The 10,404-nt window shown below is 36.5% G+C and overlaps 1 protein-coding gene across 1 annotated transcript in view; it reads right to left on the reverse strand.

The window, feature by feature from the left end:
• Nucleotides 1-744: 744 nt before the first annotated feature.
• Nucleotides 745-10,404, reverse strand: part of ELOVL4 (ELOVL fatty acid elongase 4) — a 37,591-nt gene continuing 27,931 nt past the window's right edge. Inside the window, exons 4-6 of the mRNA XM_014525053.2 lie at nt 9,030-9,201; nt 6,432-6,559; nt 745-5,046 (exon numbers count right to left, since the gene is read on the reverse strand). Of these exons, the coding sequence (XP_014380539.2) occupies nt 4,771-5,046; nt 6,432-6,559; nt 9,030-9,201 (576 nt within the window). The 3' untranslated portion in view covers nt 745-4,770. The remainder of the gene's footprint in view (nt 5,047-6,431; nt 6,560-9,029; nt 9,202-10,404) is intronic.

A 10,404-nucleotide genomic window follows, 5' to 3' on the forward strand; every position in this document is an offset into this window, starting at 1 on the left:
AGTACGCGTTTGTGCCTAATTCCACTCCATCGGTGCGGCCCTATTCTGGCTATACTCGGCCCCCATACTGCCAAGACAGAAGTGTCTAAGACTTCAAGAGGGTGCAAAGTTTCTCTCATTGTTATCTTCTCCAGCTTACAGTAAGACATGAAATAAATATACAGTAATATATAGTTGCAGCGCTCAGATACAGAGGACATTTCATTATACCTACCCATTTCACTCTCTCTTGGCCATCTATCCAAGGCATAATATTATATGATATGCTAGAAAGCCATCACATGTCAAATCTGCCTGAGAAACAAACAGTGCTAGATTCTGTTGACCTAAGCTGACATTTAGGATCACATTTGTCACTAGCTCAGGCACTGCTCAAACACTTCCATGGGCTATATAGGTTTTAAATTGGAGCCAAATTCTGCACTAAGTTTTCCATCCCCTTAAAAGGGCCCCAGTCCTTCAAAGGAACCTACTCAAACCTGAACTTAGTTTAAAAATACCCCAAACCCTAATTGGAAGAATGTGCCTCCAAAAAAAAAAAAAAAATTAAAAAAACCCACCAAATAAATAAATAAATAAATAAATAAATAAATAAATAGAGAGAAAGAATGTGTCTTATGAATGTCTGTGATGTGACAAATAGCAGCACCTCAAAGTGAGTGAAACAGAGTTGACAAGTTTGACAAAGCAAGACAGGATACAGTAAAACATGCCTGTATGAAAATCATAACCAATAAACTCATGGACAGCATGAAAAATAAAATTTATTTTAAAAGTTTACAAAAACAAAACATCCTATGCAAGAGCAGGCTCCCAAACCACTCCTTTCCTCTGTCTACAAATGAAGCATAGAAATAAAATATTTTTCCATTCCTTTTGGACTGAAGTTTTCTGCTGATGTATACAGTATACCTGCAGAGAATGCATCTCAGTACTACTTCCTCTGGCACTACAGTGCAAGGTGATTAGGAGTTACCCAAAGATGATTTGCCACTTCTCAGCCCTTGAGGATTTTAAGTGTCTGTGTTTGCAACTGATGAAGATGAATGCATTATGCATATACCCAGCTGTAAACTTCCCTTACAACAAATTACAACACATAATATTAAAAGCACTCATTTATAGATTATGGCCTTGATCCTACGTAACATAATGTAGGATTAAATTTCACACACGTTGAGAAATCCCATTGAAGTAAGGTTTTTTAATCTGTGCATAAATTAAGCATGACCCTATATCTTTGCAGGATTGAGGATTTCCAGTATAAGTAACCACCCTTAGCAACCCCAGCACATGGTGAACACATATACACGTATTTGGAAGAAACGAAGTGTGGGATAGCCTAAGTGATTTTGCATCATTTTTGCATCCCTATATAAATTATTAACAATACTTTTCTAACGTGGAAATAGTTAATGGAAAAGATTCAACTTTGCTGCAAGGCAATATTTATCAATATGGCCATTATATAGAGATACTCATTCGATATAGGACCAATATTTCAACACAGACTAATGTGTTCTTAAAAGTCCCCTTCATTTCCATGGCTTCAGAGACTTCTGCAGAGTTGGTTCACGATGTAGTTTTCTTAAAATCCTCTACCATTGGATAGTCATTGGTTAGCTTACAGAGAATGTATGACAGTGAATTGTTGGTTCAGGTGACAAGGATCCACCAGTTAATCTCTGTTCAAGGTCTTAATATTTATGTTACATTTGACCAACTGGCATTGTGAAGATCTCAGCCTACTAGGTCTAAAATGACCAGCAAATACCATCTACATTTGAAAAGCCTAGTTCTGAAGCTATATTCAAATGAAAGCAGCTTTGTTTTTTTATGATTCATTTCTATGAGCTAGAGACATTCAAACTTCATATTTAAAAATTACCAGTTACTTCATCAACTGGGAAAACATTATGGGACCCTATAAAAATCCTACTTAAACTGCCTAAAAAAATTGACTCAGCAAAGAGACGGTTAAAAATAGCTAAGTCTGAGGGGATATCAAGGACCTTGTGGGGAAGTAACTGGTGTGACAGTTGATGTAATATTAGCCCAAAGGTTTCAAAATTTCTTGGGACGCAAGTCCTTTAATGGAAAAAAATCTAAGATTTCAAAGAGCCAGGGACTCTCAATCTTACAGACAAGTGTAAACCCCCCCCCCAAAACAAACAAACAAAAAACCCAACAAAACAAACAAACAAACAAACAAACAACATAGTAAGAAAATTTTATCATGCAAAAGTTTTTTGGTACTCGAGTTTTGATTGCATATCTATAATACACAGACTTTTACATATTCTTATTACCCCTGGGCCCAAACTGTGCAGACTTGGTAACCACACAAGCTGCAAAATAGGAAAAACAGCGAGAATCTGGAGTGCCTACCTTGTGCCTGACTGATATCTGGGGAAAGAGAAGTAGTTGTATATTGTCAGCTCTGTCAATTTCCATGACACTGGTTGCTCAGTCATAACAAAAGAAGTATTCCACTTGCAGCCATGCTACGCTATCCCTCAAACTGCAGAAGCGTGCCATGAATGTGACATTATATTCAAGCTCAAAACAGGACTAAATCACATGGTCAAACAAGAAATGGATCAAGGAAAAAAGCCCTGTGGCAGAAGCTGTTGAATTTATGCTTATTTTATCTAATCTTTTTTAAAAATAAAGGAAGAAAAAAAAGTCATACAAGAAAAAGTGATAGTTTCCTACAAACAGAGAAAATACATGCAAGTTGTTTTTTTTTTAAAGGGTATTGACTCTTTTCCCTTGCACATACACCAATGCATAAGACACATTTTTACAAATGTAATAAGTTTTATTTTTACCTGAAAGCATCAAGACTGGTAACCCACAAGACTAAGCAGATAAGATAATTAATGGTAACAGGCCAGTTACAGTCCAATACAGTTACTCTGCCCTGGTAAACTAGTTTCCTGCCATGTAACCTACAACACAGGCTTCTTACTGAAGACCCATTTTCCGGTTTAACCAGTAACTGTTTCAAGTATTGTGGATTTAGTCAAAATTGCTTTTTCTCCTGAACTACTTAGGATTTGCATTCAGTTTTGAGTAAAAGAATAAAAGATAAAAACCCCCACAATAAATCAAGGCTGTAGGTTCCTTTTGCCTATTATTTATAATAGGCAGGAAGGATAACTAAGATGAAAAAATTGTAATTGTGCTGAATATTTTACATTCTATACACAAACTTTATACATCACATTTTTCCTGATGTAAGATACACTATGTGATGAACTTGTTTTTGACCACAACTGTAAAGAATTTACTTAGAAAACAGCCAGTCAGCTCTTGTAGTTAAGAGTAGTGAATTGGAAGTTATGAGACCTGGTCAAGTTTGAAAACTGCCTTATATTCATTTTGAGTTATGAAAAGTAACAAATTGTCTGTGTTGTAGCACCCACAAAATACAAATGCAAATAAAATATTTTCCTCATAGAAGGGTAACATAATTTAATCAGTTAACAGTTATGAAGTGTTCTGAGCAGAAAGGAATTGTAAAAAGCCATTTTGTCTTATTACAGTAGTTTTGACTAAACAATAATTGGAAGAGTAACCTATGTGTTAAAGTGACAAGAGCCAGGAATATTGAAAGAATGAAATCTCAACAACTAACCTACCTATACTGGCCTGACAAAGACAATACTTGTCTACATCCAGTGTATGTTTAAATCGGTAAGTTGCTTGCAGTCATTACGGTATGAAGTAGCACGTCCAATTTGTGGGTGAGCAAACAGTTTTAGAACCTACAACTTACACTGAAAACACCTCTGTTCTGTTTTATTTGACATAAGAAACGGTGTTTGCAAACGTGATTTCACTTATAGTATATTTCAACCTCATTATAACACCACCTAATCATTTGCAGTAGCATATAAATTAGCACCACAGATTTTAAGCAGGCGGGCAAAACTACTTTAGTTTTCATCAGATCAACTGTCATAAATATTGTATTTATAAATACATTTAAAAAGGTCATCTCCACTAAATCACATTCAAATTCACATCCCAAAGTCACATTTGTATTGAAAAGGGAGATGATTTTAAAAGAAGTGGTCTCCTCCCTACCCCAGCTCTCTCCAAATTGCATCTCATATTTGTCTTGGAGGACTCCATACTTCAGAAATTGAAGTTATTTAATGTTAAATGTTGCTTTCAGCACATGAAGAGGTAGGTATATTTCCACACAGGAAAAACTGTAACAGACATTAAATCAAAACAAAGGTAATGTGAAAATTCAACAGTCTGTTCTAATAACACACAGACATAACTGTATCTTGAGATATTTCTAGTGAAGACAAGAAAACTGCATATTCTAATCAGGTAATACACAATCATAATTTGAAATTTAATAAATTTCTGGCAGAAACATAAGTATTCCAAAGCAACCTTTTCCCCCCTAGAAATGTAGACTGCTACAAATCAGTCACATCAATGGTAGGATCAACTTCTGGACTGCTAAAACATGTTATTTACTGCAATTCTTTCTTACACTCACCAACACCAGCCATCTATAAAGTTTACACAGAGATCATATGCTCGATAATTACATAATTACAATAGAAATTTAATTTGAAGTGTTGTTGTTAAAACAATCTTCATAAATAATGAAAATATCTGTGTGTTCTAGCTTTCCAGTAACCTAAGGGTTAACGGGTACAGATCGATAGCGTTTATTTTTAAACATTTTCCTTAAATCAAACTGGAGGTTCATCATTGCCAGCAAGGGTTAAGGCCTGGATCAGGTTACTCTCCTTTTGCTTTTCCCTTTTTCTGCTTCTTTCCATTTTCCGCCACTAGATTGTTTTCCGATTTGATTACACCATTTGCAACAGCACCATTTGCTATTTTGCCATTCTTTACAGGTGCTGTGGGTAGTTTATATGTCCGATAGTAGAAGTTGCCAAACAAGAAAATAAAGGTGACAGCATAGAAAATGACACCCCAGTGCATCCATTTGGGAAAGGGACAACCAATATAAATAGACCAGGCTGTATGGCCAAGAGTCACATGGAACTGAACCTGAAAGATAAAAATTAACATCAAAAAGTTTTATTATGTTTTACTAGGTTTGACTATATCAGTTTATACTGAAAATACAGTACAGTAGAATATTCAATTTTCAAAAGAAAACTGAGTGGGTTGTGAAACTCAACAAACAATAATTATTTATACAGGAGCCTTACTATTGTATGTATTTTGTTTTAGAAAGTAAAAAGTACAAACATTTACGTTCCCAGCATGTTAAGTCCCACACAAAAGTCCCTAGCAATTGTACTAACAAGGAACAGCTGTCTCTGGTAGAGATTACAGAAACTGCACACTTAATGACCCACAGATGATTGGGTATTTCCCAGTTATGCAAATCCCTGTATTTTGCTAAGAGTTATTCATACACATGCTTGCTATGAACATGGAACACTTGACTTCTCGCACTTTCTGCAACCTGTTGCCTATGATGGTGCCATCTCCCCTCGCTCCCTGCTGTTGACTAAGGTACAACCTTCAGCATCAACAGGTAATTCTTGTCATAAATCTAAGAAGTTATTTCAAAAGCTCCCTTCACCTCCAGCAGCTTTCTCCTATTTCTATTTATTATGCATGAACAACTGCATAAAAGACCTGACAAAAGATGGTACTACACACAAGTCTGTACTAAAATAAGTTTTAATTTACCTCTTTTGTTCTTTTAGCATAAGTTTGTGTGTGGGCAATTCCTTTCAGAATAAGTGTGTCCTACTATGAATTATTTAAGTTTGGAAAAAGTACCCTTCAGGTAAATGCACCTTACTTTTGAACCAAGACTCCCCATACACAGACTTGCATGGAAATAAGAAAGGGTGTTACCGTAATTAGACCTAATTTAGTTATTCAGGTGCATTCAGGTATGCAAAGCCACAGGAAAGTCTCTTGAAAGGTATGTTAATCTATGCTTAAGTTTTGAAACAAATATGAAACAAATATGCTTCTGATGTTCTATGACTGAAAAAAGGATTTGTGCATGACCATATTATGTAATAGTAATAAATGATCAGTAAGCATAGCCCAACCCTCTGTCCATGTATTTAAGTTTAAACTAGAAGATGCTACATACTTTAAAACGTTTGAGAAAAAACAAGGCTTATCATGGAACATTAAAAAAGTGAAAATGGGAGTGACTGATTAGGACAGAGGCCTGGTAGACCTCAAACCAGCCCACAGTGATCATCACAACAGGTTTCCTCAGTAGTTTGTGTGGGAAGATTAAAAGATGAGTACACTGGAGACTTTTCATGTGTCATACCACTTAGAATGAGAGCCAAAGGACACTTGCTGACAAACTTGAGACTTCATCCTTTTCAAGTACAGAAAATTGAAAGACAAAAACATATTCACCAGAGGTAGGTTTAGAGAAAGATTTTACTTACCAATTGTAGTATGGTCAAGTATCGTTTCCACCAGAGGTACTTCCTAACTTTAGGGCCACAGGCAGCTAATCCATAGTACATGTACATAACAACATGAATAAATGCATTTATATGAGCTCCAAAAAAAGCTGTCCAGAAAAAAAAAGTACATTTTTAAAAACATGAAAGACAGAAGAGTCTGTATTTACTTCAATTGCACATTATATATAAAATAGTCACACTTGTTCTTATAGTGTTGTATATATTGTCCATACTGGACATAAAATAAGAACAAAACTGCAACATAACTTGTAATCTCCTTTTAGCCTTTGGGCAACAGGCCAATCTTGGTACTGTGTACCAACATGAATAACTTTGTTCATGTCTTCTTCAGCTGAACTACTTAGAGAAACAGTTATTCACAAGACTTTGTACAACCTGAACCTGAAGAATTAGGCCCTACATTTTCCATCAACATTCAGTTTTGTATTTAATAATCACTTTAAATAACAAGTGCTTGAAAAATTAGCTTTAGAAATGCAGCAGTGATATTTCAGGAGTCTACTTTGACATTTAAGAATTTTCTGCATTTAGGATAATGTTTTTAATAACAGTGACCAAAATTATGACCCAAATATGTAAAATAACACAAAGTTGAGTACAGTTGCAGTAATCCTAGAGGACAGGACTATTTAATAAACTAGAAAAATTAACTGAAGTTATCAAATGAAACTCAACACAGAAAAGTGTACTTCAGATGGAACAATCAAATAAACAAATCAGGCTTTGGAACAACTGGCTATAGTGCAGTACTACTGAGAGGACCTGGGGCTTATAGTGGATTGCAAACTGAACAAGGGTCAATAGCTTACTGAGTTGTATTAACAGGAGTGTTGCCTACAAATTAAGGACATTGTTATTTTGACTGTATTCAGCACTGGTGAGGCCCCACTTGGAGTACAGTATCTTGTTTTGAGCAGCACTTCAAGAAAGATACAGACGAATTGGAAAGAATCTAGTAGAGAGCAACAAACATGATCAGAGATCTAGGATCCATCACTTTACAAGAAAAGGTCGGAAGAAGTAAAGCTATTTAATCTGGAGAAGAGAAGACTGCATGACAGACTGTTTTCTGTAGGAGAGAGGACAAGTAGTAAAAGGACTTAAAACTGCAACCAGGATATTATGAAGAACTTTCAAAGTGTGAACGTGGTTAAGCACTGGAACAGATTACTTAGAAAGGTCATAAAATCTCCATCTTTGGTAGTTTTTAAGACCAAGCTAGACAAACACAGGTGGCTTAGACAGGGTGATCCTGCCTTGATCACAGGGTTGGACTTGATGACCTCATGAGGTCCATTTCAAGCCCATTTTTATATGACTCTATGATTTATTCCCGTCTATATGGGGTAAAATCCTGATCCCAGCCAGTCTCTGTTGCTGCAGAAGGGTGATTGATGCATTTCTTTTGCAGAGGCCAAGAATTCTATAGACTGCAAAGCTGGACCTCTCAAAGCCAAGATAAGCTTTATACAGGCTCATCTACTGACTTATGGCAGCTGAGGGCACTCAGCACCTTGTACAATCAAACCCTAACATGACTAGACACAAGCGATTCAGAGGTGCGCAGTGAAATAGCAAGTGAGACTACAAACTGCACATATTCAGTCTCTAGAAACCTCAGTGAATGAGTGCAGTGAGCTGTAATTTTTGTGGAAAAAATCCATTCCCCCTGAAAATGTACTGGGTAAGTTGCCTCCTATAATCTTGTACCCAAAGATCTGAATAAATTTTATAGCTTTGGGTGAAATAGTAATATGATATATACAAATATATATATTTTAATATATGACTATATTGATAATAGATTAAGTTTAGTCTGGTGTTTAGTTAAAGGATTATTACCAGAAGCTATTTTTAGTATGTGAAGTTTACATTGCTAATCACAAAAGAGATTGGGACATTTTCACTTAACCTGCACTTCTGTAGAATTTATAATTTTAGAGAAACAAGAGATATCAGGGGGAAAAAAACCTCAAAGAAACAGTGCAGGAAAAGGAGGAGCCTCTGAATGAATTATAGGTTTGTGCCATTCTGAACAGATTCTATGAAGTTACGTGACACCCATTTATTGCTCACCTTCAGATGAGTAATCTAGATTTTGGTGCTTATGTTATGAAACAGAACAAACCCCAAACTTGGATACAGGGCCAAATTCTGCTCTAATAAAAATCCAGAGTACCTCAATTAACTTCAGTAAGTTTACACACAGAATCTAGCCCATAACTAGAATTCCAATTTCTCCATAGCTGTAGAATTCCAAGTCAGGTAATGCAAATTTATCACCCAACTGTTTTTTCAAGACAGAATTTATGGGCAGAAGTCACCTTGCATTTGATGCTCACGTGAAAAGTGTTTTGCAATTCAAAAGACTACAGCTCTGTTCTCTCCTCCTCCCCCTCATTTCACACATTAAAGTATGCACCCTCCCAATGCTGTTTGCATCAGTTTGCTTATGAAATTTGGTTACATCCATAAGTGTCCGTTTATTAATTTCCAATGGGATGATCTGCATTATTAGGTCCGTGTTCTCTTGAGAGAAAAAAAATTTTTACTCACATTGTCCTCCTGCAACCCACTTGATTCCAATCCACCACAAGGTGAACATGGTACAATGATGATAAACATGAAGGAAACTGATTTGGTTAAATTTCTTCCGCAGGATGAAAAATACTGTGTCCAAGTATTCAATTCCTTTGGAGACATAGTACCACCATAAAGCAGAAGCTATCTGTAATATAAGGAATAAATATTCTAATGATTTTAATGGAATGGAATGAAAATGAACTACATCAATATAAAATGAGAAATAAGTGATCAAATCACTTTCCCCAGATACTTTAATCCATTTCAGGGGACTAGTTATTCTGATTATTTATAGCAGAAACAGGACAATTCGTTAGGAGAACTTATTAAAAACCAGCAACATCAGGGTATATGGATCCTTTTGATTTTAGTTTGGCTAGGGACTTCAGAACATGGCTCAATATACAATCTTATATGGGTTATTTCTAGAGTGGATTACCACTCTGATGAGTTCTCTTTTCACTGTAGCCTCTTCTTCCATAGAAATTGCCAATAGGGCATTCAGTACCAATTAGACTATACTTTGATGGGAACATTGAAACAATGACAGGCATACCACACTGGCAATATGCAGAGGCCACAACTTCAATAAAACCTTTAAACTATGGAAACAAATTATCCCACCCCACTTCAAACTACTTCGCAAAGCTGCTGGAATGGAGATTTCAATTGGGCCAGAGTGGCCCTGTATTATACAAACTCAAAAGGTAGTTGTAAAGCCACTCCCTCTGACACCCTCCCCAACCTGTCCTGCAAGTATGAAATGAAGCAAGCTGCTCAGGAGACTCCCCCCACTCCACACAGGGCCTCAATAAGAAGAGATCAACACTGCATAAAACATAAGAGAGACAGTGCAACACTAGGTGTTGTCATGCTCTATGCCTGTGCCCAAGCAGTCCACTGGATTACAGAGACACCACATCAGATCATTTTTAGTCCACCAACCACACTGGAATAATAGATGCTTTAGTTCTTTAGCTCCCAAGCCCAAACTCTGAGACGCTAGATGGAAGGTAAAAAACCCCACGCAACAATCTGCCAACTGCACTATGTGTAACAAAATGTTTTCCAGGCTGCAGAAATGGTTTATTTACTAGTTAAACTCTTGGCATTGTAAGTGATTTAGCTTGCCAGGTAAGGGTGGGGCAGGAACAGAGCCCAAATTATGACTTGCTGATAGAGAGTAAAAGAGCAAGCAAATGCTATGCCTGCCCCAGCAGGCATCCAAACCATCACACTGGTATTTGTGACTTCTCTGTCCAGTGACAGTGGGACTAGGCATGTTGAGCTTCTCTAAATTATGCCATATGGAATATTCTTGTATCCACACAGTTAGGAAGAAGGGAAA

The sequence above is a fragment of the Alligator sinensis genome, unplaced genomic scaffold (genome assembly GCF_000455745.1).
Source record: "Alligator sinensis unplaced genomic scaffold, ASM45574v1 scaffold405_1, whole genome shotgun sequence".
In the NCBI taxonomy this organism is placed as follows: domain Eukaryota; kingdom Metazoa; phylum Chordata; order Crocodylia; family Alligatoridae; genus Alligator; species Alligator sinensis.